Source organism: Canis lupus, chromosome 24 (genome assembly GCF_048164855.1).
Source record: "Canis lupus baileyi chromosome 24, mCanLup2.hap1, whole genome shotgun sequence".
Classification (NCBI taxonomy): domain Eukaryota; kingdom Metazoa; phylum Chordata; class Mammalia; order Carnivora; family Canidae; genus Canis; species Canis lupus.
The window spans coordinates 52,070,921-52,098,406 of NC_132861.1; the positions used below are offsets into that span (position 1 = coordinate 52,070,921).

Here is a 27,486-nt window from a genome sequence, read left to right on the forward strand (position 1 = left end):
CAAAACAAATGAACATAGGGGAAGAAAGGAAAGAAGCAAAGCAGAAAACACTCTGAACTACAGAGAACACACTGAGGGTAAGAGAGGGGAGGTAGGTGGGGGACGGGGGGCTCCAGGCGATGGGAATGAAGGAGTGCACCTGTCGTGATGAGCACCAGGTGCTGTATAGAAGGGCTGAATCACTATACTGTACACCTGAAACTAATATTATACTCTCTTAACTATACTAGACTTTAAACAAAACCTTTTAGGAAAAAGAAAACAAAGAATATACATCCTGCTGTTGGGTGCCGTGCTCCATTAAGTTATGGTCACTATGCTACTGCCTAAACGTTCCGTATCCAGGTTGGCACCTTGTGTGATTGTTCTATCAGTTCCAAGGGAGGGGGTTAAAATCTCTCACATAGTTGTGGATTTGTACTTTTCTCCCATAAGTGCCCAGTTTTGTTTTGTATATCCTAAGACTCTTCTGGCAGGTGCTCACACGTTTAACACAGTTGCCCGTCTCGGGGGAACCAAATGTTTCTCATCACTGTGAAGTGTCCTCTTCTCAGCTGGTTTTTCCACTTTGAAGTCGGCTTTCTGGTTAGTATAGTAACTGTGGTGGTGTGTGGTTTTTGCTAAAATATTATTTTGCTGTGTATGTTCCCATCACCTTCATTTTCAACATTTTATGTTTGCTTTTTATATCTCTTAATATTGCATATTATTTTTAATAAGAAATTTATTTTTTATTGGTGTTCAATTCGCCAACATACAGAATAACACCCAGTGCTCATCCCACCAAGCGCCCCCCCTCAGTGCCCGTCACCCATTCACCCCCAACCCCCGCCCTCCTCTCCTTCCACCACCCCTAGTTCTTTTCCCAGAGTTAGGAGTCTTTATGTTCTGTCTCCCTTTCTGATATTTCCCACACATTTCTTCTCCCTTCCCTTGTATTCCCTTTCACTATTATTTATATTCCCCAAATGAATGAGAACATATAATGTTTGTCCTTCTCCGATTGCATATTTTTAAGTTTTGTTTCTTCAACCTGCCTACTAGCACACAACTTTTCATTGGAAATTTCACTTCAATCATGTTGTACACAAGACAGTTTAGTCCTTCACATAATACAGATAAATTTAGGCTTTATGTATACCATGTTCTTTAGTGCTCTTTATTTCTTTCTCCGTTTTTTTTTTAACATTCATTGAAAAGTATTATTCCACCTTTATTATATTAGCTCTACGTTTTACTTCCATTTGCTCTTTTTTCTTTTGTTAGGGGTGGCAAACAGATTACAACTTACATTTTGATCTAATACAACCTACGTTAGTATAGTTATTGACTCCCTGAACAATGAGGAAACCCTTTCAACTCTACATATTTACTCCCAATTACCTGTCTTTGGTGTGGTGTACTTTACTTTCTGCATTTTCAACCTGATGTGCATTGCATAAAATCTGTATTTATTTAGGTGTATCCATATTGGGGCCCTTTTTTATAATCTTCATTCTTTATGCCATCTCTGAGCTCTCCTCACCCTCAAGGTCAGTATCCTGCTACCTAAAGGTCACGTCTGCTTTTCCTCCTGTGTGAGACAAATTCTCTTAACTTAGTTTTATTTTATTTATGTTTAGATGCATGCCTCTCTTTATTATGGCTGTTCTCAAACACACGGACATGAAACTAGAGCAGTAATGGATTACCTATCGCACCCACCAACTTCAATATTATCAACCTAGAGCCCATCATAACTAATCCCTTTAAACATTGAAGACTTTAAAGAAAGACAACTCTGATGTTACTATTATCCTTTAAACAATTAATAATGAATTCTTAATATTATAGAATTGCCATTTAGTGTTTCAATTGTCCTGATTGACTCATTTGTCCTTTCTGGTATGTTTTGGAACAGGATTCATAACATCCTTACTCCATGTTCTCATGATGCCTCTAAAACCTCTCATTCACTGGCTTCCTGTCCCTCTATTTTCATTTCAATATTACTACTCACCTTCTTTATTGAACAAACAGATGGTTTATCCTGCAAAGCTTCTCACACACGACAGATTTTGCTGACCTTGTCCCTGTAGGGTTGATTAGCGTATTCTGTTGTTCCTTTTATTTCCAGTAACTGGTAGGTTCTAGAGGCTCAGTCGGACTCATGACTGATTTTTCTGGCAGGAATATTTCATAAGTGTTGAGTGTACTTCCACTGAGAGGTCCACCTGGCTGCATCTCTTGTCCTGTAGTAACAGTAGCCATAAGTAATCTTACCTAAACTTGTTGTTTCATTATGGGTTTATCAGATGATAATATTCAAATTCTGTACTTCAATTTTCATTTATTAGTTGCAATATTCTGTAAAGGAAAAATCCCTCTAAACATTGATTTCCTCACTGTGAGGGTCACTGTGTGGCTTCCCTCTGCATCATACTCCAAAGAAGCCAATGAAGGGGTTTTTATTTTCAGTATTATAAACTCGTGAATTTTTATCCATTTGATATGCTTCAATTAAATTCTCTCAGTTTAAAATGCTGGTAAGATTTGCTTCAACGTGGATGGAACTGGGGGTATTATGCTGAGTGAAATAAGTCAATTGGAGAAGACAAACATGATATGGTCTCATTCATTTGGGGAATATAAAAAATAGTGAAAGGCAATAAAGGGTAAAGGAGAAAAAATGAGTGGGAAATATCAGAAAGGGAGACAGAACATGAGAGACTCCTAACTCTGGGAAACGAACTAGGGGTGGTAGAAAGGGAGGTGGGCGGAGGGTTGGGTGACTGGGTGACGGGCACTGAGGGGGGCACTTGATGGGAGGAGCCCTGGGTGTTCTTCTATATGTTGGCAAATTGAACACCAATAAAAAATAAATCTATACAAAAATTAAAAAATAAAATGCTGGTAAGTGTTCTTATTTCACCTTCATTGTATTCTTAAAATTTTAAATTTGGGGAATATAAAAAATAGTGAAAGGGAATAAAGGGGAAAGGAGAAAAAATAAGTGGGAAATATCAGAAAGGGAGACAGAACATGAAAGACTCCTAACTCTGGAAAACGACCTAGGGGTGGTGGAAGGGGGGAGGTGGGCAGGTGGAAGGGAAGGGGAGGAGGGCGGGGGGTGAGGGTGACTGGGTGGCGGGCACTGAGGTGGGCACTTGACGGGATGAGCACTGGGTGTTATTCTGTATGTTGGCAATTTGAACACCAATAAAAAATAAATTTATTTTAAAAAATAAATAAATAAAATCTTAAATTGAGGAACAAAGCTCACATGACATTTTTTCCAGTTCAAAGTGTACAAATAAGCATGGTCTTTCATTTTTTATTGTATCCACAGCGTTCATCTCTCTGGTTCCAAGAGTTTCATCACCCAAAGAAACCCTATTCCCATCAGCACTCTCCCTTCCCTCTCCCAACCATATTTTGGCAAATACAAATGCACTTCTGTCCCTCTTCTGCATATTTTATAAAATGAATTTACAGAATATTCAGGCTTTTGTGCCAAGCTTCATTTATTTAGCATAATTTTTTCAAGGCTCATCCATGATGTATCTTGTACTAGAACTTTATTTCTTTCAGGGAACTTGGGTGGTTCGGTCAGTTCAGCATCCGACTCTTGATTTGGGCTCAGCTCATGATCTCAGAGTTGTGAGTCAAGCCCCATATTGGGCTCCATGCTGGGCCTGGATTCTGCTTAAGATTCCCCCTCTCCCCTTCTCTCCCTCTGCCCCTCCTCCTGCTCACCTGTGTGCTCCCTCCCTAACCACCCCCCCACCACACACACACACACACACACACACACACACACACACACACAAGAACTTTATTTCTTTTGTGGATGAATATTGTTTCGCTGTATGAATATTTCACATTTTGTTTATCTCTTCACCATTTGATGGACATTCAGCTTCCATTAGCTTTTTAGCTATTACGAATATTGCTACTATGAACACTTGTGAACAGGCTTGTGTGTGAACGTATATTGTCAACTCTCCTGGGCATATCCCTACATGTGGATTAGGGTGGGTCATAGGGAAACCCTGTGTCTAACTTTTTGAGGGATGGCAAGACTACTTTCTACAGAGGCTGTGCCACTCTTATATTTGTACCTGCCGGATATGAAGGTTCTATTTTCCAAATTCTCACCAACCCTTGTTCTTCTCAGTCTTTAAAAATAATTGTAACCATTCGGGATCCCTGGGTGGCGCAGCGGTTTGGCGCCTGCCTTTGGCCCAGGGCGCGATCCTGGAGACCCGGGATCGAATCCCACGTCGGGCTTCCGGTGCATGGAGCCTGCTTCTCCCTCTGCCTGTGTCTCTGCCCCTCTCTCTCTCTCTCTCTGTGACTATCATAAATAAATAAATAAAAATTAAAAAAAAATAATTGTAACCATTCTAACAAACAAAGTGGAATCTCATAGGGGTTTTGTTCCACAGTTCCCTCTTGACTAACGACATTGAATAATGTCTCTTTAACTTATTGGCCAGTTGTATATATCTTTCGAGAAATGCCCATGCAAACCCTTTGCCCAGTTAAACATTTGACTGTGTTTTTGTTGCTGAGTTGGAGGAATTCTGTATATTCCATGGATATTTTATCCTTATTAGATATGTATCAATTGTCAAAAGTATTTACCTTAATATAGATTTTTGTCTTCATCGTCTTGAGAGTGTCCTTTGATGCACAAGATTTTAATTTAGAAGAAGTTCAATTGGTCTATTTTATCATATTTTAGTTTTGATTCTCCTATTTTGTAGTCTGTACTTTGATGTCATATAGGAAATTGCTGACTAATCCCAAGTCACAATAATTGATACTGATGTCTATTTCACCTCACTATATAGTTTTATAGTTTTAGCACAAGCATTTAGGTATTTGTCCATTTTTAGTTAATTTTTGTATGTGGTGTGAGGTAAAGCTCTTAATTCATTCTTTTGCATGTGGATTATACACTTTTTTCCTCAACATTTATGAAAAATACTCTTTTTTCACTGTTGGATGGTGCCCTTGGGCCCCTCGTTGAAAATCACAGGTGAGTTTATTTCTGTATTTTGATTCTATTCCATTGCTCTATGTCTATCCTCGTGCAAGCACAACACTGCTTCAAAGTCAGTTTTGAAATCAGGAAGTGTCAGTCCTCTTACTTTGGTCTCTTCATATATTTTTTCAGCCATTTAGGGTCAATTTTTGCCAAAAAAAACCCACAAAATATAAAACGGTAATTGGATTTTGATAGGATTACATTGAATCTATATGTAAACATGAGGAGTACTACATCTTGACATTAGTAAGTCCTCCAGTCCATGATCATGGGATATCCTCGCATTGATGTGGGTCCTCTTCATCTTTCCACAATGATTTGTACTTTTTTGGATCTCCTAAGATGATCATGTAGTTTCTCCCCCTGAATTCCATGTCTATGGTGTATTATATGGAGTGATTTTTTTTGTATATTGGTCTACTCTCGTATTCCTGGATAACTCTCACTTGGTTATGCTGTATAATCCTGTGAAGTTCTGCTGCATTTAGCTTTTAGTATTTTGATAAGGATTTTTGTATCTATCTTCATATGAGATATTTGTCTGTAGCCTCGTTTTCTTGCACTATCTTTGTTTCCACTTTGCATGAGAATAATACAGGCCTTATGGAATGAATTAGGAAGTGTTTTCTCCCATCTAATTTTTAGAATTTGAGGTGTACCAGTGTGTTAATTCTTGTATACTGGTAAAAGTCACCACTGAAACCATCTGTTCCTAAATTTTTCTTTGTTAGAAATGTTACGTGACTATTGACTCAATCGGTTTATTATATGTCTGCTCGGATTTTCTATTTCTCCTTGAGTCAGTTATGTTAGTCTATTTCTGGGAATTTGGTCATTCTATCTAGGTTAGCTAATGTGTTGGCATGCCATATTCCAATATGTTCTTATAATACTTTTTAATTCTATAACATCAGAAGTCATGTCTCTGTTTTTTTCTGATCTTAGAAATTTAAGTATTCTGCTTTTTGGGGGTGAATCTAGCAGACGGTTTGCCAAGTCGGTTAAACTTCTCAGAGAACTAAATGTTAGTATCATCTATATTCTGAATTATTTTACTCTAATTCTTTTACCTCTACTCTAACCTTTATTTGTTCTATTTGCTATGAGGTATTTTATTCTCTTTCTCCTTTCTTTCCTAAGATGGAAAGTTAAATTATTGATTTGAGATGTTTATTTTTAAAGTTGGTGTTTATAGCTATAAATTTTTTTTAGGGTCTTTGTCTGGTTTTGGAATTAAGGTGATGCTGGCCTCATAGAACGAATTTGGAAGTACTCCATCTCTTTCTATCTGTCCAAACAGCTTTAGTAGAATAGGTATGATTTCTTCTTTAAATGTTTGATAGAATTCCCCTGGGAAGCCATCTGACCCTGGACTCTTGTGTCTTGGGAGGTTTTTGATGACTGCTTCAATTTCCTCCCTGGTTATTGGCCTGTTCAGGTTTTCTATTTCTTCCTGTTCCAGTTTTGGTAGTTTGTGGCTTTCCAGGATGCATCCATTTCTTCTAGATTGCCTAATTTATTGGCGTATAGCTGTTCATAATATGTTTTTAAAATCGTTTGTATTTCCTTGGTGTTGGTAGTGATCTCTCCTTTCTCATTCATGATTTTATTAATTTGAGTCTTCTCTCTCTTCTTTTTAATAAGGTTGGCTAATGGTTTATCTATGTTATTAATTCTTTCAAAGAACCAACTCCTGGTTCTGTTGATCTGTTCCACAGTTCTTCTGGTCTTGATTTCATTGAGTTCTGCTCAAATTTTAATTAACTCTCTTCTTCTGCTGAGCGTGGGGTCCATCTGCTGTTTTTTCTCTAGCTCCTTTATGTGTAAGGTTAGCTTTTGTATTTGAGTTCTTTCCAGTTTTTGAATGGATGCTTGTATTGCGATATATTTCCCCCTCAGGACTGCTTTTGCTGCATCCCAAAGGTTTTGAACAGTTGTGTCTTCATTCTCATTAGTTTCCATGAATCTTTTTAATTCTTCCTTAATTTCCTGATTGACCCTTTCATCTTTTAGCAGGATGGTCCTTAACCTCCACGTGTTTGAGGTCCTTCCAAGCTTCGTGTTGTGATTTAGTTCTAATTTCAAGGCATTATGGTCTGAGAATATGAGGGAATGATCCCAATCTTTTGGTATCGGTTCAGACCCGATTTGTGACCCAGTATGTGGTCTATTCTGGAGAAAGTCCCATGTGCACTTGAGAAAAATGTGTATTCAGTTGAGTTTGGATGTAAAGTTCTGTAGATATCTGTGAAATCCATCTGGTCCAGTGTATCATTTAAAGCTCTCGTTTCTTTGGAGATGTTGTGCTTAGAAGACCTATTGAGGGTAGAAAGAGCTAGATTGAAGTCACCAAGTATAAGTGTATTATTATCTAAGTATTTCTTCACTTTGGTTATTAATTGGTTTAAATATTTGGCAGCTCCCACATTCGGGGCATATATATTGAGGATTGTTAAGTCCTCTTGTTGGATAGATCCTTTAAGTTTGATATAGTGTCCCTCTTCATCTCTCTCTACAGTCTTTGGGGTAAATTTTAGTTTATCTGATATAAGGATGGCTACCCCTGCTTTCTTTTGAGGACCATTTGAAGGGTAAATGGTTCTCCAACCTTTTATTTTCAGGTTGTAGGTGTCCTTCTGTCTAAAATGAGTCTCTTGTAGACAGCAAATAGATGGGTCCTGCTTTTTTATCCAGTCTGAAACCCTGCGCCTTTTGATGGGGTCATTAAGCCCGTTCATGTTCAGAGTTACTATTGACAGATATGAGTTTAGTGTCATCATGATATCTATTCAGTCCTTGTTTTTATGGATTGTTCCACTGACCTTCTTCTTAAAGGGGAATTTTAAGAGTCCCCCTTAAAATTTCTTGCAGAGCTGGTTTGGAGGTCACATATTCTTTCAGTTTCTGCCTGACTTGGAAGCTCTTTATCTCTCCTTCCATTTTGAATGAGAGCCTTGCTGGATAAAGTATTCTTGGCTGCATGTTCTTCTCATTTAGGACCCTGAATATATCCTGCCAGCCCTTTCTGGCCTGCCAGGTCTCTGTGGAGAGGTCTGCTGTTACCCTAATACTCTTCCCCATAAAAGTCAGGGATTTCTTGTCTCTTGCTGCTTTAAGGATCTTCTCTTTATCTTTGGAATTTGCAAGCTTCACTATTAAATGTCGAGGTGTTGAACGGTTTTTATTGATTTTAGGGGGGGATCTCTCTATTTCCTGGATCTGAATGCCTGTTTCCCTTCCCAGATTAGGAAAGTTTTCAGCTAGGATTTGTTCAAATACATATTCTGGACCTCTGTCCCTTTCGGCGCCCTTGGGAACCCCAATTAAACATAGGTTTTTCTTCCTCAAGCTGTCGTTTATTTCCCTTAATCTGTCTTCATGGTCTTTTAATTGTCTGTCTCTTTTTTTCTCAGTTTCCCTCTTTGTCATCAACTTGTCTTCTATGTCACTCACTCGTTCTCCCACCTCGTTAACCCTCGTCGTTAGGACTTCTAGTTTGGATTGCATCTCATTCAATTGATTTTTAATTTCTGCCTGATTGGATCTAAATTCTGCAGTCATGAAGTCTCTTGAGTCCTTTATGCTTTTTTCTAGAGCCACCAGTAGCTTTATAATAGTGCTTCTGAATTGGCTTTCTGACATTGAATTGTAATCCAGATTTTGTAACTCTGTGGGAGAGAGGACTGTTTCTGATTCTTTCTTTTGAGGTGAGGTTTTCCTTCTAGTCATTTTGTTCAGTGCAGAGTGGCCAAAAACAAGTTGTATTGGGAAAAGGAGAAAAAGAGAGAGAGAGAAGGAAAGAAAAAAAAAAGAAAAAAGAAAAAAGGTAGAAAAAAGGAAAAAAGAAGAAAAAGAGAAAAAGAAAGAAAGGTGAAAAAAGGGGTGGGGGAAGGAATCAGAAATCAAAAAGAAGAAAAAAAAACAAGAAAAGGAAAAAACACGGGGGAGTATCTTCTGCTTCTGTATACTTTAAGTCCCTTGACTTCCCCTGGAACTTGTCCGTCTAGCTGGTCTTCTGGGGGAGGGGCCTGCTGTGCTCATTTTCAGGTGTTAGCACTTGGGGGAGCTGCTCAGCCCCCTGCCTGGTGCAGGGCTCAGTGCGGGCTGTTCACCCCGTGAGGCCCCAGGAGGAATAACCGCAGTGGCGGGGCCAGCTCTGCAGCCCTGGAGTCAGCCCCCACAGTAGCTCTGGAGCTCTCCCTCTGCAGGGCCTGGAGGCTCCGGGCGGGGCCGCTGATCTGCTCAGCTCGGGGCAGGAGCGTCCTCGCTGTCCTGGTCCCTCCTGGCCTCAGCCTGTCCCGGGGGAGGCCGGATCCTGGGCTGTGTCCCAGCGCCCTGTGCTCCCGGGCCTGCGCTGTTGGATTCGCGCTCCCGGGCCGCGCAACCCCCTCCGCGGAGCCGCCCCCGAGCCCCTCCGAGCTGCTCTGGGTCCCGCCGTGCGCGCTGCAGCCCTTAGGGAGCTCGGCGCACTCCCCCGGGGCGCAGGTGTCTGTTAGTGTCCCCGGGAGCCCGAGGGCATCCCCGCCCTCCTGGGTCCTGCTCCATCTCCCTGCGAGCCCCTTTCCGCCCAGAAAGGTTGGTGCAGCTCCTGCTTCTCCGGGACGGGGCTCTCCTGTCCTGGGGACACTCGACCCGGCCTCAGCCCGGCTCCTCGCGGGGCCCCTCCCCCTTGGAGGCCTTTTGTTTATTTCTTTTTCCCCTGTCTTCCTACCTTGATAGAAGCGGGAACTCTTCTCACTGTAGCATTTCAGCTGTTCTGTCTTTAAATCTCAGGCTGAATTCGTAGATTTTCAGGATGATTTGAAAGTTATCTAGGTAATTTGGTGGGGACAGGTGATTTGGGGACCCTACTCTTCTGCCATCTTGCACCTCCTCCTTTTTTTTATATTTTTTATTGGAGTTCTATTTGCCAACATATAGCATAACACCCAGTGCTCATCCCGTCAGATGCCCCCCTCAGTGCCCGTCACCCAATCACCCTTCCCCCCACTCACCTCCCTTTCCACCACCCTTTGTTCGTTTCCCAGAACCAGGAGCCTCCATGTTCTGTCACCTTCTTGGATATTTCCCATTCAGTTCCCCTCCTTTCCCTTTAATCCCATTCACAATTTTTATATTCCCCATATGAGTGAGACCATATGATGATTGTCCTTCTCGGACTGACTTACTTCACTCAGCATAATACCCTCCAGTTCCATCCACGTCGAAGCAAATGGTGGGTATTTGTCATTTCTAGTGGCTGAGGAATATCCCATTGTATACAGAGACCACAGCTTCTTTATCCATTCATCTTTCGATGGACACCGAGGCTCCTTCCACAGTTTGGCTACTGTGGACATTGCTGCTAGAATCATCAGGGTGCAGGTGTCCCGGCATTTCACTGCATCTGTATCTTTGGGGTAAATCCCCAGCAGTGCAATTGCTGGGTCGTAGGGCAGGTCTATTTTTCACTCTTTGAGGAACCTCCACACAGTTTTCAGAGTGGCTGCACCAGGTCACATTCCCATCACAGTGCAAGAGGGTTCCTCTTTCTCCACATCCTCTCCAACATCTGTTGTTTCCCATCTTGTTCATTTTCACCATTCTCACTGGTGTGAGGTGGGATCTTCTGGTGGTTTTGATTTGTATTTCCCTGATGGCCAGTGATGCGGAGCATTTCCTCATGTGCTTGTTGGCCATGTCTATGTCTTCCTCTGTGAGATTTCTCTTCATGTCTTTTGCCCATTTCATGATTGGACTGTTCGTTTCTTTGCTGTTGAGTTTAATAAGTTCTTTATAGATCTTGGAAACTAGCCCTTGATCTGATAGGTAATTTGCAAATATCTTCTCCCATTCTGTAGGTTGTCTTTGTGTTTTGTTGACTGTTTCTTTGGTGTGCAGAAGCTTCTTATCTTGATGAAGTCCCAATAGTTCATTTTTGCTTTTGTTTCTCTTGCCTTCATAGATAGATCTTGCAAGAAGTTACTGTGGCCAACTTCAAAAAGGGTGTTGCCTGTGTTCTCCCCTAGGATTTTGATGGATTCTTGTCTCACGTTTAGATCTTTCATCCATTTTGAGTTTATCTTTGTCTGGTGTCAGACAATGATCTCGTTTCGTTCTGCTACACATGGCTGTCCAATTTTCCCAGCACCATTTATTGAAGAGACTGTCCTTTTTCCACTGGATAGTCTTTCCTGCTTTGTTGAATATTAGTCGACCATAGAGTTGAGGGCCCATTTCTGGGTTCTCTATTCTGTTCCATTGATGTATGTGTCTCTTTTTGTGCCAGCACCACACTGTCTTGATGATCACAGCTTTGTAGTACAACTTGAAACTTGGCATTGTGATGCCACCGGCTCTGGTTTTCTTTTTCAATATCCCCTTGGCTATTTGGGGTCTTTTCTGACTCCACACAAATCTTAAGATTATTTGTTCCAACTCCCTAATGAAAGTCCATGGGATATTTTTAAAAGATTTTATTTATTTATTCATAAGAGAAAGAGAGAGAGAGAGAGAGGGAAAAGCAGGCTCCATGCAGGGAGCCCAACGTGGGACTCAATCCCCTGTCTCCAGGATCATGCCCTAAGCTGATCTAAGGCGGTGCTAAACCACTGAGCCACCGGTGCTGCCCCCAAGTCCATGGGATTTTGATAGGGATTGCATTGAATGTGTAAATTGCCCTGGGTAGCAGAGACATTTTCACAATATTAATTCTTCCAATCTGTGAGGATGGAATATTTTTCCATCTCTTTGTGACTTCCTCAATTTCTTTCACAAGTGTTCTGTATTTTTAGGGTATGGATCCTTTACTTCTTTGGTTGGTTTATTCCTAGGTATCTTATGCTTTTGGATACAATTGTAAATGGATTGACTCCTTAATTGTTACAGCTACATTCACTTTGAGTTCTGAAGGATATGTTTGGCTAGATGCAGAATAATAGTTGATAATTATTTTCTTTGAAGAAAGGAAAATATATTTCCTTGGCTTCCATTATTTTTAATCTGGTAAGACAATTGTCAGTCTTATTTCTAACTTTAAACATTGAAATGACTATGTCTTCTTTTTTGTCTTTTTTGTAAAGAAAGGTTTTATTATTTATTTTAGAGGAGGGGCACTGGGAAAGGGAGCGAGGGTCTCAAACAGATTCTGTGCTGAATGTGAGCCTGCCATGGTAACCAATCTCACAACTCTGAGATCACAACCTGAGCAGAAGCCAGGAATCAGAGTCCTAACCGACTGTTCCACTTAGGTGCCCCTGAAGTGATTGTTTTCTTTCTCAGAATGCTTTTATACTTTTCTCTTTATTTTGACTCTAAATATTTTTACTATGATATGTCCAAGTGTGGCGTTCATTGTATAAATGCTGCTTTGATTTTGTAGGTTACCCAATCCAGTCTGACTGGTGTCCCTATAAGGAGATACATATAGAGGGAGGCCATGTGGGGGCCCCGGGTGGCGGGGATAGCCTCCTCAAGCCAAGGAGACAGGCCCTGGAGAAACCCGCTGGTACCCTGGTCTCGGGCGTCCCTGCTTCCAGAAGTGCAAGGAAACGAGCCCGGTGTGGTGCATTGTGGCCACTAGCTCCCTAGAGGCTCTTTCATTTCCCGTGCGACAGAGGGCTCCTAGAGCTCTCCTGAGCCGCCGGGGAGGGGGCAGCGGGGCCGGGGACTCACAGTCGCTGCACAGAGGACCCCGTGTTGGGGCTTCTCCACCTCGCGGCTCACGGGGCCGTCTGGGCCACTCCGAGAAGCAGCGTGCAGGGCCTGGGGCCCACCCTTGACCGAGCTGGTGGGGGGTGCACCCTGGGCTTCAGGCTTTTACAAGCTCCCAGGGGGACGCGGACGAGCCACCGGGGAGGAGCGTGTTGTGCATCAGCCCCCAGGTCCCTCCGTCAAGGACCCACTGTCACTGGGGTGATTTTGTAGGTTAATGAATCTGTAGAATAATATCTTTCATTGTTTTGAGATAACACCTGGCCATTAACTCTTCAAGCACTGATTCAGCATATTAATCTCTTTAATCTTTTTACGGAATTCATAATATGTATATCTCTATGTTGTTGATCTCTAACACTCATTTCTGATTTTTTCTGTCCTTTTGTCTCTCAATACTTCACTCTGAGTATTTTCCACTGATCCGTATTCTAGTTCACTAATTTTCTTCTTAGCTAATCTTTAAAATTCATTCATTGAGTTCCTAATTTTAGCCATTGTACTTCTAAACTGTTACATATTATTCTTTATTGCTTGCAAATTTCAAATAAGATTGTAACTCTCAACTTTCATTCTTTTTTTAAAAAAATTATTCATGAGAGATACAGAGACAGAAACACACACACAGAGAGAGAGAGAGAGAGAGGCAGAGACACAGGCATAGGGAGAAGCAGGTTCCATGCAGGAAACCCAACGTGGGACTCGATCCCGGGACTCCAGGATCACGCCCTGGGGCAAAGGCAGGCCCTAACCACTGAGCCACCCAGGCATCGCTCATCTTTCATTCTTTAAAATAATAACTTTATATAAAATTTACATATGTGTTACACCAAAATCGGAAACCTCTTGGGGTTTCTCTATGGTCGGGTAATTTTAATTTTTATTACAGGAATTCAATTTTTTAATTCTGTCTGGCAGTAGTTACAAAAACTTTTAGAGAAAACATCTGCAGTCTAGGATAACATGTCTTCAACTTGATATATGTTTATTTTTGCAGGGTTTTAGAGCATAGCATTCAGATCGTGTCTTAATATACTATCAGTGATTGAAATGGTCAGAAGCTCAGCTGCATACTTACTCCTGATTTAACTCACTCCCATGGTGCATCCTGGCTGCTCCAGTAGTAACCAATCATTATCACATTAGCTCTGGAAGACAGGGAAAATCTCACTGATGAACCACCTGGCTATCAGATTCCTCTTCACAATTGGCTTAGGAATGAAGGGAAGAAGAAATCTTCAGTATTGAAATCCTTGGACCTATGCGTCTATCTTGAATTTTGTTTATTAATTCTTTGCTAAACCATTAACTCCATTATATCTTCAACTAGATTTTTTGTTGTTGTTTATCTGTTCTAAATAGTCTTCAGCAGGAGTTTAGCTTGACCCACTTATTTTGCCAACAAGGAGGGGTAATTCCCGTCGGGAGGACTGAGGCTCATGCCATTGCACAATAATGGAAACCTCTCCAAGGTCTACTTTCAAGATTTTGTGCTGGAGGGATTTGCAGGTGGCCTTAGGACCCAGGCCCTGCTCTTTGCTGTGTTCCTCGCCCTGTACATGGTGACTGTGCTGGGTAACCTCCTCATGATCATCGTTATCACCCTGGATGCCCGCCTGCACTCCCCAATGTACTTCTTTCTCAAGAACCTCTCCTTTGTGGACTTGTGCTACTCATCTGTCATTGCCCCAAATGCACTGGCCAACTTCTTCTCCTCGTCCAAGGTCATCACCTTTGCAGGATGTGCCACCCAGTTTTTCTTTTTCTCCTTGCTGGCCACAACTGAAGGCTTCCTCCTGGGTGTCATGGCCTATGACCGCTTCATGGCCATCTGTAACCCCTTGCGTTACCCCATCACCATGTGCCAGTCTGCCTGCACTCGCCTGCTGCTGGGTGCCTACTGTGGAGGCTGCTTCAACTCTGTTGTGCAGACCAGCTTCACATTCCACCTCCCATTCTGCAGCTCCAACCGCATCAACCACTTCTTCTGTGATGTGCCCCCTCTGCTCCAGATCGCCTGTGGCAACACGGCCATCAATGAACTTCTCTTGTTTGGCATCTGTGGGCTCATCATAGTGGCTGTGACGATTGTGATCCTCATCTCCTATGGCTACATCACAGTGACCATCCTGAGGATGCGCTCAGGAACTGGGAGACGCAAGATCTTCTCCACCTGTGGCTCCCACATGACTGCAGTGACTCTCTTTTTTGGGACTCTCTTTGTCATGTATGCCCAGCCAGGAGCAATTGAGTCCATGGAGCAGGGCAAGGTGGTCTCTGTCTTCTACACGCTGGTCATCCCAATGCTCAATCCCCTCATCTACAGTCTACGAAACAAGGATGTGAAGGAGGCCCTGCGGAGGCTGGGCCAGAAGCACACGACCATGTGAAGGATGTGCTGAAGGGAGTCAATGTGTCCTGCAACCTTGATGGAGGGTATGGAGATTGCCACAGGTGGGGTGATGAAGTTATTATGTAACAGACATAAACTGCTGTCATAAAAGAATAAGCTTTAGAGATGTGCTGTACCCTGTATCTACAACCAACATGATTACTGTGTTCTGAAAAAATGTATTAAATGGTAGTTCCTAGGTCAAGTGCTCTCTTCTGAATAAAATTGTTAAAAATGAGTCTTCCATATAGGAAAGAAATTAATGGTTGCTGCAGTGGAGGGTATAGGGAATGGGGTAACCGGATGACGGGCATTAAGGTGGGCACATGATGTCTATGATTCTCTTCTGCTCACACCTGAGGCCCAGAGAGACTTGTCTGCTTTGGAGCCTAGCTGTGTAGGGGCAGACGGGTTCAGACAGAGCTTGATGACAGTGGTACCCAGGGGAACTGGGAGTCCCAGTACACTCCAGAGGCCAGAAGACAAACAAGCTCACCTAATTGGCCATTCAAGGCTCCAAGTCCCAGCAGTTCAGGAGGAGAGACCTTCCCAGCACAGTGACCCCAAGGTGCACGTCCTTGCACTACTACTGCCTGGATGAAGCAACAAGATGTGGCAGCTGAAGTGAGCTGAGGCCATTTCCTCCTCTGCTTCTACCAGAAACCAGGAGCTCCTGAAGCTTGAACATGGAGCACCCATCCACACAGCCCCTGTGACCCCAAGACCCTCGCCTGCTCCCTCCCAACACTCTCTTCATTGCATGGGAACCCAAAACTAAGAAGGAGGGGTGACAGTTCTACAAGCCGACCTCATCATCATCTGCATAGACATGGGCTGTGTGACCTTCAACAGTCATGACCCTCACCTGGAGGAGGTAAAGGTCAAGGCGGCCATCCCTCAGGAGTCCAGGGTATGAAAGACACCGAGTGTGTAAGGGGGGCATCAGAGTTATGGTAGACAGGAAGCACTCAGGGCTTGCCTCAGCAGCTGAAAGGGTGACCCACTCCTGCCCTGGCCAGCACTATTTGGGATCAGGGTCATTCCATCTGAAGGAACAGGTTTTCATTTTAATCAGAGGATCACAGCACCAGGCTCCCTCATGACCTGAAATGTATTTCTCAGGCTCAAATCAGTAGCCCACCAGAGAACTGAGCACACACTTCTAAGGGACATGGTCCCAGGGTGGGGGATGCAGAAATAGTGTAGATCAAGGCCAGCCCTGGGAGCTCATGGCTCTGCAGGAAGGCAGACATGACAACAAACATGTGCAATATGATGGGACACAGGCAGTGAGAGGGGGTGTGACCAGGTTGCCTATGGCACATACAGGAAACAGTCTCATCAGAGAGGTGACGGAGAGCCCGTGGGGAGACAGGACACATTTCAAATGTGTCCAGCACATTTGGCTCCTCTCCTCTGCACATCGCTTCTACCTGTCTCTCGCATTTCTACAGGCTTGTCTTATTCTTGTGGGTCAAGGATTACTTATATATCATGCAGACAAGTCGGTTTCCCATCATGTATTGCAGTGTGCCTTCCCAAGCTGTGCTCTGCCTTGACACACTCTGCAGACTCTCTCGATTTTCATGTAGCTCCATCCTCAAGGTATTTCCTTCGTGCTTTACTCCTTTTTGCTCCCTGCACGGGACATTTGGGAGGCACTTTCCTGCTTGAGGACCTGGAGGGTCTCCTCTACTCTCATCACTATTTTGCTTTCAAATCTAACTCTGCATTCAGCCTGGACTCTTTTGTGTGTCTAGTATGAGGTAAGAGCCAAATCTCAGTGGTTAGCCTATGACTCTTAATTGACCCAGATTTTTTTACTTTTCCATAGACTACCCACCTGTTTGGTAAATGGGGTGTCTAACAAGCACTGAGTTGACTTCCAGGCTCTCTGTTGTGTTCCGTACTCAGATGGCCTATCCTCTGTCGCTATCATTGTTTCATCACACCTACTGTGAGTTGCTGATAGTGCAAATCCCCCTCGCTGTTTGCTGATAGTGCAAATCCCCCCCTTGATAATTTCTCAAAACTGTCTTGGAAACACTAGTGTTGCAATTCAACATGGTTTTAGGATCACCTCTTCAGATTCCACAATAAAAAATCGCAGTGACTCACTTCACTGGGGAGAACTGGCATCTTTGCAATATTGAGTGTTCCAGTTTGGGGATCTGGAATCCCACCATGTTACTTAAGTCTACTTTGGTTTCTCTCTACAGTTTATGCATTCCTGGAATACAGACACTTGGTGTTGGGCATACCATAAGTTTTATATGGTACTTAATCAGATTTTGTTTGGTAAATTTGCTTATATACTTGTGATTGAGATAGTGTAATTGTAAAAAATTTCTTATAATATCCTTGTTAGAGTTTGGCATTAATATTACACGAGCCTCATAAAATAACATGGAAATTTTCCTTCTATTGTTTTGAAGCTTTTTGTAAGATTCAGTTTTGGTAGACTTGGTCATAGTTAGTAAAGGTATTTACTTTCCACTGCAAAGCCATCTAGTCCTGGAACCTTTTCCATGGAAAGATTTTACAATACATATCACACTTCTCAAGAATTATGAAACTTACAGATCTTCAACCTCGTTCATTATTGAGACATTTGGGTTGGGGGAAATCTTTCTCGTGGTTTGCAAATTCCACAACTTTTCAAGTTTATGAAAACACTCTGTCACGATCCACTCCGATTCAAGGATCTCAGTGATAACCTCCTTTCATTCCCGACCTCAGTAATTTCTGCCTTTTCTCCTTCATCCCTCAAAAGTCTGGTTATTTGATCAGTCATCCTAAATTATCACCTTTTGTTATAACATCTCTCTGGTGTATGTCTGTTTTGTATTTAATAAATTTTCTTCTTTACTTTCTTCCTTTCCATTTTTTGGGATTCATGCACTAATTTTTTATAATATTTTCAGACGAATACTATTTCCTGTTTTTCTACTTTTCTTACATATGGACTTAAGCCTATAAATTTGCCTTTAAACACAGACGGTAATGCATCCAAGCTGCTACTTTTGTTACTCATCTTATGCAATTTCTATATTTCAAAATTCTTGTTTACACCCATGGCTTACTTAGAAGTACTTTTAAAAATAAAAATACACAAGGATTTTATTTTTATTTTTTTGGATTTTTAAATGATCTATTTGTGATTTACTTTTGGCCTGGTTTCATATAAATTGCACACAAATATATTTTTTACACCTTCAGTCCTTTGAAATTTGTTGAAAGCTGCAATGAGTCCAGAATATAGCCAATGTATTAATGTGTTATTTATACTCTTGAAAATAATGTACATCCTCTGACTGATTGATAAAGAGGTGATATATACATGCAATGCAGTATTACTCAGCCATAAAAACCCATGAAGTCTTGCCATTTACAATAACATGGGTGGATATAGAGGGTATTATGCTACATAAAGTCAGAGAAAGACAATTATCATATGATCTCACTCATGTGTGGAATTTCAGAAACAAAACAAATGAACATAGGGGAAGAAAGGAAAGAAGCAAACCAGAAAACAGACTCTGAACTACAGAGAACACACTGAGGGTAAGAGAGGGGCGGTGGGCCTGGGATGGGGGGCTCGAGGCGATGGGGATGAAGGAGCACACCTGTCGTGATAAGCACCAGGTGCTGTATAGAAGGGCTGAATCACTATACTGTACACCTGAAACTAATATTATACTCTCTTAACTCTACTGGACTTTAAACAAAAACTTTTAGGAAAAAGAAAACAAAGAATATACATCTTGCCATTTTGTGCCGTGCTCCTTTAGGTTATGGTCACTATGTTACTGCCTAAACGTTCCATATCCAGGTTGGCACCTTGTGAGATTGTTCTATCAGTTCCAAGGGAGGGGGTTAAAATCTCTCACATAGTTGTGGATTTGTACTTTTCTCCCGTAAGTGCCCAGTTTTGCTTTGTACACCCTGAGGCTCTTCTAGCAGGTGCTCACACATTTAACACGGTTGCCCGTCTCGGGGGAACCAAATGTTTCTCGTCACTGTGAAGTGTCTTCTTCTCAGCTGGTGTTTTTATCCTGAATTGGGCTTTGGGATTAGTATAGCAACTGTGGTGTCGTGTGGTTGTTTGGTGGAATGTTAGTTTGCTGTGTTTGTTTCCATCACTTTGTTTTCAACAATTTTGTTGCTTTTTCTATCTCTTATATAGTGTATGGTTAAGTTTTGTTTCTTCAACCTGCCTACTGGAACATCTTTTCATTGGAAACTTCATTCCAATCATGTTGTACAAGACACTTTAGTCCTTCACATAATACCCCATTTTTAGGCTGTATGCATACTGAGTTCATTAGCAATATTTATTTTTTCTCTCTCTCTTCTTCCATTTTTTGCATTCATTGAAAAAAGTATTATTCCACCTTTTCTTTATATTAGCTTGGAAGTTTTACATTTGTTTAGTATTCTTTTTCTTTTGTTAGGGGTGGCAAACAAATTACAAATTGCATTCTTGACCTAACATAACTGACATTAGTATTTTTTATTGATGTTCTGAACAATGAGGAAACTGTTTTTACTCTAGGTATTTACTCTCAATTACCTGTATTTTTTACTTTCTCCATTTTCAACCTGATGTACATTTCATAAAATCTGTATTTATTTAGGTATATCCATTTGGGGCCATTTTTCATAACCTTCATTCTTTCTGCCATCACTGAGCTCCCCTCGTCCCCAAGGTCAGTTTCCTGCTACCTAAAGGTCACGTCTGCTTTTCTTCCTGTGTGAGACCAATTCTCTTCACTTAGTTTTATTTTATTTATTTTTAGATAAAGGCCTCTCTTTATTATGGCTGTTCTCAAACACACAGACATGAAACTAGAGTAGTAATGGATTACCTATAGCACCCACCAACTTCAATATTATCAACCTAGAGCCAATCATATCTAATCCCTCTAAACTGAGGGATTAGAGTGAGGACTTTAAAGAAAGATAACTCCAATGTCACTATTATCTATAAAACAATTAATAATGTCTTCTTAATATTATGAAATTGCCATTTAGTGTTTTAATTGTCCTGATTGACTCATTTTTCCTTTATAGTTTGTTTTGGAACAGGATTAACATCCTTACACCGTGCTCTCATGATGCCTCTAAAGTCTCTCATTCACTGGCTTCCTGTCCCTCTGTTTTCATTTCAAAATTATTACTTCACCTTATTTATTGAAGAAAACAGATTGTTTATCCTGCAAAGCCACTCACACACATGACAGATTTTGCTGATCATGTCCCTGTAGTGTTGATTGGCATACTTTGTTGCTCCTTATATTTCCAGTAACTGGTAGGCCCTAGAGGCTCAGTCTGGCTCACGATTGATTTTTTTTGCAGGAATATTTCATAAGTGTTCTGCGTACTTCCACTTAGGGGTCCACCTGGCTGCATTTCTTGTTTTCTAATATTAGTAGCCATCAGTAATCTTACCTAAATTCATTGTTTCATTAGGGGATTATAGGACGATAAATTCAAATTGTGTAATTCAATCTTTATTTATTAGCTGCAATTTTCTATAAAGGGATAATCCCTCTAAACATTTATTTCCTCACTATGAGCATCACTGCGTGGATTCCCTCAGCATCTCCTAAGATAACCAATGAAGTGGTTTTTTTGGTATGATGAACACATGGATTTTTAACATATTTGATGTGCCTCAATTAAATTCTCTCATTTTAAATAGCTGGTAAATGTTCTTATTTAACCTTCATTATTTGTATTTTTAAAATTTTAAATTGAGGAATAATCTCACATGACATAAAAGTCACAATTTTACCAGTTCAAAGTTTACAAACAAGTGTGGTCTTTCATTTTATTATATCCACCATGTTCAACTTTCTGGTTCCAGAATAGTTCCATCACACAAGAAACCCTATACCCATTAGCACTCTCCTTTCCCTCTCTCCCAACCATATTTTGGCAAATACAAATGCACTTCTGTCCCTCTTCTGCACATTTTATATAAATGGAACAATAGATTATTCAGTCTTTTGTGTCAAGCTTCATTTACTCAGCATAATGTTTCCAAGGGTCATCCACGGTGTATCCTGGGTGGTTCAGTCAGTTCAGCATCTGACTCTTGATTTGGGTGCAGGTCATGATCTCAGGGTTGTGAGTCAAGCCCCATATTGGACTCCATGCTGGGCATGGATCCTGCTTAAGATTCTCCCTCTGCCCCTCCCCCTGCTCACCTGTGTGCTCCCTCCCTAACCCCCACAAAAGAATTTCACTTCTTTAATGGCTTCATACTGATGTTGCCACTGTATAAATATTTCACATTTTGTTTATCTCTCCACCATTTGATGGACATTTGGCTCACATTTGCTTTTAGCTATTATGAATATTGCTATTATGAACATTTGTGAACAGGCTTGTATGTGAACATATATTGTCAATTCTCTTGGACACATCCCTACATGTGGATTAGGGTGGGTCATAGGCAAACCCTGTGTCTAACTTTCTGTGGAATGGGAAAGCTATTTTCTACAGAGGCTGTAGCACTCTTATATTTGTACCTGCTGTATATGAAGGTTCTAATTTCCAAATTCTCACCAACCCTTGTTCTTCTCTATCTTTAAAAATAATTGTAACCCTTCTAACAAATGAAGTGGAATCTCATAGTGGTTTTGTTCCACAGTTCCCTCTTGACTAATGACATTGAATAACTTCTCTTATACTTATTGGCCACTTGTATATTAACTTTGGAGAAATATCCATGCAGGTCCTTTACCCATTTTAAAATTTGACTGTCAGGCTGAGTGGGTGGCTCTGTGGTTGAGGGTCTGCTTTTAGCTCAGATCTTGATCCCGAGGTCCTGGGATCGAGTCCCACATCAGGCTCCCTCAAGGGAGGCTGCTTCCCCCTCTGACTATCTCTCTGCCTCTCTGTGTGTGTGTGTCTCATGAATAAATAAAATAAAAAATCTTAAAAAGTAAAATTTGAGTCTTTTTGTTGCTGAGTGGAAGAGTTCCGTATATTCAATGAATAATATATGTTATTCAATGAATAACAGATCCCTATAATATATGTAATTTTTTAAAATTTTCTCCCATAAAATGGGCTGTTTCATATTCTTGATAGTGTCCTTCAATGTGCAATATTTTAATTTTGATGTTCAATTTGTCTATTTTATCTTATTTTATTTTTATTTTTTTTTTAATTTTTATTTATTTATGATAGTGACACACAGAGAGAGAGAGAGAGGCAGAGACACAGGCAGAGGGAGAAGCAGGCTCCATGCACCCAGAGCCCGACGTGGGATTCGATCCCGGGTCTCCGGGATCACGCCCTGGGCCAAAGGCAGGCGCCAAACCGCTGTGCCACCCAGGGATCCCTTATTTTAGTTTTAATCTATTTTGTTGTTTGTACTTTGATGTCATATCTAAGAAATTGCTGACTAATCCCAAGTCACAATAAATGACATTGATGTCTCTTTAACATCTAATAATTTTATAATTTTAGCACATGCATTTAGGTCTTTGTCCGTTTTGAGTTAATTTTTGTATGTGATGTGAAGTAAAGCTCTTACTTAATTCTTTTGCATGTGGATATTGGATATTTAGTTTTTCCATCACCATTTGTGAAAAAGACTATTTTTTACTGTTGGATGGTGCTGGTGGGCCCCTTGTTGAAAATCTCAGATGTGTGAGTTTATTTCTGTATTCTTGATTCCTTTTCTTTGGTCTATGTCTATCCTTGTGTAAATACAACACTGCTCTGGTTCAAAGTCAGTTTTAAAATCAGGAAGTGTTAGTGCTCCTACTTTGTCCTTTTAAATATTGTTTTCACTATTTAGGGCGATTTCTGCCCCAAATCAAAGAAGACAATTGGAATTTTAATAGGATTATAATTGAATCTGTGTGTAAATTTGGGGATTACTACATCCTGACATTAGTAAGTCTTCCAGTCCATGAACATGGGATATCTTTACATTTCTTCTTGCATTCTGTTCAGCAATGTTTTGTAGTTTTTATGTATCTACTGAGATCATCATGTGGTTATTTTCCCTGAATTCCACTTGTATGGTGTATCACATTGAATGATTTTTGTATATTGCTCCACTCTTGCATTCCTGAGATAACTCTCACTTGTCTCATGCTGTATAGTCCTTGTGAAGTTCTGCTTATTTAGCTTGCTCATATTTTGACAAGGATTCTTGTATCTATATTCCTAAGACATATTGATCTTTAGCTTCATTTTCTTGAAATATCTTTGTCTCCATTTTGTGTGAAAACAATACAGGCCTTACGGAATGAATTAAGAAGTGGTTTCTCCTATCTACATTTTTAGACTTTGAGTTGTACATATGTTAATTCTTATATTCATTGGTAAAAGTCACCACTGAAACCATCTGGTCCTGAACTTCTCTTTGTTAGAAATGTTTTTGACTACTGAGTCAATCTCTTTGTTATATGTCTTCTCAGATTTTCTATTTCTCCTTGGGTTGGTTATGTCAGTTTGAGTGTTTCCAGGAATTTGTTCATTTCATTAGGTTAGCTAATGTGTTAGCATACGATTGTTCCAATATATTCTTACGATACTTTTTATTTATGTAAGTTCAGAAGTCACGTGTCTGCTTTCAGTCCTGATTTTAGAAATTTAATTCTGATTTTTTAGGTCAATCTAACTGAATGTGAAGTTGGCTAAACTTTTTGGGGAACTAACTTTTAATGTCTTTGATTTTCTGCCTTATATTACTTTCCTCTAATTCATTTTTGTCTTCTCCAACCTTTATTATCTCATTCTTTATGCTTTGAGTTTAGTTTTGTATTGTTACTCTTTCTTTCCTAAGATGGAAACTTAAATAATTGATTTTAAATATTTTTTTAATGTTGGTGTTTATAGCTATAAATTTCTGAGTCTTCTTTCATTGTATCTCCTAAGTTTGGGGGTGTTGTGTCTCCATTTTCATTAATCTCAAAATATTTTATAATTTTCATTGTGATTTAAAAATATGTTGTTTAGCTTCCACATGTCTGTAAGCTTTCCAAATTGCCCTATGTGGTTGTTCTGTGATTTCATTCCATTTTGTCTGGAGAACATACATCATGTACTTTAAATCTTTTAACATTTATTGAGACTTGCTTTGTGAACTAACATATCGGCTATCCTGGATTATGTTTCCCATGCACCGTGTTCTGCTATTAATGTATTCTGCTATCAATGGGGACACAGTGTGCTCTATGTATGCCTGTTAGGTCTATTTGGTTTATAATGCTGTTCAAATCTGTTATTTCTTACTGATACTTAGTTTTGTTTTTGTATTCAATATTCAGCGGAGTCTTGAAGTCTTAACTATTATTGCTAAATTCACTTTGAGCCTTGAAGGATACTTTTTGGTAGATGTTGGTAATTATTTTCTTTGAACAAAGGAAAATAGAAATCCTTTTATTTTTGCTTCCATTATTTTAATCTGGTAAGATAATTGTCAGTCTTAATTCTAATGTTCATACTTTGAAGCGACTATGTCTTCTTTTATAGAAAAGATTAATTAATTAATTAATTAATTAATTTATTTATTTATTTATTTATTTATTTTAGGTGGGAGAGGCAGTGGGAAAGGGAGAGAGGGTCTCAAGCAGACTCTCTGCTGAATGTGTGCCTGTCATGAGGCTCAATCTCACAACTCTGGGACCACAATCTGAGCAAAAGCCAGGAGGGTTTTAAAAAAAAAGATTTTATTTATTTATTCATGAGAGACACGGAGAGAGAGAGACAGAGACACAGGCAGAGAGAGAAACAGGCTCCCCCCACCCACCCACCTCCCCTGGGAACTCGATGCAGGACTCAACCACATGACCCTGGGATCCCGCTCTAGCCTAAGGCAGATGATCAACTGCTGAGCTACATACACATCCCAGAATCCAGGAGTGGAAGACCTCATTGACTGTCCCAACCAGGCATCCCTGAAGTGGCTATGGTTCATTCTCAAGCTGTTTTTAATGTTTTTCTATTTATTTGGTTCTAAATATTTCCTATGACATGCCCAAGTTTGGTGTTCTTTGTATAAATCCTGCTTTAATTTGAAGTGTTATTGAATTTATAGAATAATATCATTCAGGGATCCCTGGGTGGCGCAGCGGTTTGGCGCCTGCCTTTGGCCCAGGGTGCGATCCTGGAGTCCCGGGATCGAATCCCACGTCGGGCTCCCGGTGCATGGAGCCTGCTTCTCCCTCTGCCTGTGTCTCTGCCTCTCTCTCCCTCTCTCTGTGTGACTATCATAAATAAATAAAAATTAAAAAAAAATAATATCATTCATTGGTTTGAGATAATACTTGGCCATTATTTCTTCAAGCTCTGATTCAGCCTATTTATCTCTTTTCCTCTTTTTTAGGAGCTCATACTATGTATTTTTCTATATCTTTTGTCTCTAACCCTCATTTCTGGATTTTTCTTCTATCTTTTAGTCTCTCAATGTTTCACTCTGAATATTTTCTACTGATTGGTATTCTAGTTCACAAATTTTCTCCTTAACTATTTCTAATCTGTAAAACTCATTCATTGAATTCCTAATTTTAGTCATTGTACTTTAAAAAGTTACATATTATTTGCTTTACACCTTTCACATTTCTGCTAAAATTCTTAGTCTCATCTTTTATTCTTTAAACATAATAACTTTAACGCTTATGTGTGTGAATTCCAAAATCTGAAATCCCTTTGCATTTTTCTTGTTTATTGTTTATGTTTTTATGTTATTTTAATTCATAATTCAATTTTTAAAAATGTCTGGCATTATTTAAACAGAACTTTTGTAGATAGTACCTGCAGTCTAAGATAATGTGTCTGCCTCTTGAGATATGTTTACTTATGCAAGGTGTCAGAGGCACTAGCGCTCAGATAACATCTTAACACTTTCAGTGATTGAAATGGTCAGATTTATCTCACTGCTATGGTACATCCTGCCTGGTCCCTAGTAACCAACCACTGTCAGCATTAGCTCTGCAAGACAAACAAAACCTCACTGCTCAGCTACCTGGCCTCTCAGATTCCTCTTCAAAATTGGCTTAGGAATCAAGGGATAAAAAAGCTCTGAGTGATGAATCCCTGGGCCTCTGTGTATATTGAATTTTGTTGAGTAATTCTTTGCTAAACCATTAACTCCATTATATCTTCAATCAGATTTTTTGTTGTTATTTATCTTCTAAATAGTCTTCAGCAGGGAATTTAGCTTGACCTACTTAAACTGCCTATACTGAAGAAGTAATACCCCTGGTGAGGACTGAGGCTCATGCCATCCTACAGTAATGGAAACCTCTCCATGGTCTACCTTCAAGATTTTGTGCTGGAGGGATTTGAAGGTGGTCTGGAGACCCAGGCCCTGCTCTTTGCTGTGTTCCTGGCCCTGTACATGGTGACTGTCCTGGGTAACCTCCTCATGATCATCGTTATCACCCTGGATGCCCGACTGCACTCCCCAATGTACTTCTTCCTCAAGAACCTCTCCTTCCTGGACTTGTGCTACTCATCTGTCATCGCCCCCAATGCACTGGCCAACTTCTTCTCCTCATCCAAGGTCATCACCTTTACAGGATGTGCCACCCAGTTATTCTTTTTCTCCCTGCTGGTCACAACTGAAGGTTTCCTCTTGGGTGTCATGGCCTATGACCGCTTCATGGCCATCTGTAGCCCCTTGCGCTACCCCACCACCATGTGCCAGTCTGCCTGCACTCGCCTGGTGCTGGGCGCCTACTGTGGAGGCTGCTTCAACTCTGTTGTGCAGACCAGCTTCACATTCCACCTCCCATTCTGCAGCTCCAACCGCATCAACCATTTCTTCTGTGATGTGCCCCCTCTGCTCCAGATCGCCTGTGGCAACACGGCCATCAATGAACTTCTCTTGTTTGGCATCTGTGGGCTCATCATAGTGGCTGTGACGATTGTGATCCTCATCTCCTATGGCTACATCACAGTGACCATCCTGAGGATGCGGTCAGGAGCTGGGAGACGCAAGATCTTCTCCACCTGTGGCTCCCACATGACTGCAGTGACCCTATTTTTTGGGACTGTTTTTGTCATGTATGCCCAGCCAGGAGCAATTGAGTCCATGGAGCAGGGCAAGGTAGTCTCTGTCTTCTACACGCTGGTCATCCCAATGCTCAATCCCCTCATCTACAGTCTGCGAAACAAGGATGTGAAGGAGGCCCTGCGGAGGCTGGGCCAGAAACACACGGCCATGTGAAGGATGTGCTGAAGGGAGTCAGTGTGTCTTGCAGGCTGGATGGAGGCCTCAGGGAGACACTGAACTATGAGGACCTCCTCAAACCTCATCACTTCCAGATGGAATTGGACATGTTGAAAAACTGATTCATTTACTCTTTCAATCAATGTTGATTAAAAGCATTTAATGGAC

General features: G+C 40.8%; 2 protein-coding genes across 5 annotated transcripts; both read left to right on the forward strand.

Annotated features, from left to right (window-relative positions):
- The first annotated feature begins 448 nt into the window (after positions 1–448).
- Positions 449–15,990, forward strand: LOC140616323 (olfactory receptor 9S13-like). The gene is made up of 2 exons (XM_072796943.1): positions 449–585; positions 13,722–15,990. Exon 2 carries the CDS (start codon positions 14,164–14,166, stop codon positions 15,112–15,114), a length of 951 nt encoding a protein of 316 aa, XP_072653044.1. The 5' UTR covers positions 449–585; positions 13,722–14,163; the 3' UTR covers positions 15,115–15,990.
- LOC140616324 (olfactory receptor 9S13-like) lies at positions 458–27,486 on the forward strand. Of its 4 annotated transcripts, none has more exons than XM_072796946.1 (2): positions 458–585; positions 26,286–27,486. In XM_072796946.1, exon 2 carries the CDS (start codon positions 26,365–26,367, stop codon positions 27,313–27,315), a length of 951 nt encoding a protein of 316 aa, XP_072653047.1. In that variant the 5' UTR covers positions 458–585; positions 26,286–26,364; the 3' UTR covers positions 27,316–27,486. The 4 variants fall into 4 exon arrangements, with proteins under 4 accessions (XP_072653047.1, XP_072653045.1, XP_072653046.1 ...); XM_072796944.1 differs by lacking the exon at positions 458–585 and adding an exon at positions 15,859–15,990; XM_072796945.1 differs by lacking the exon at positions 458–585 and adding an exon at positions 15,904–16,026.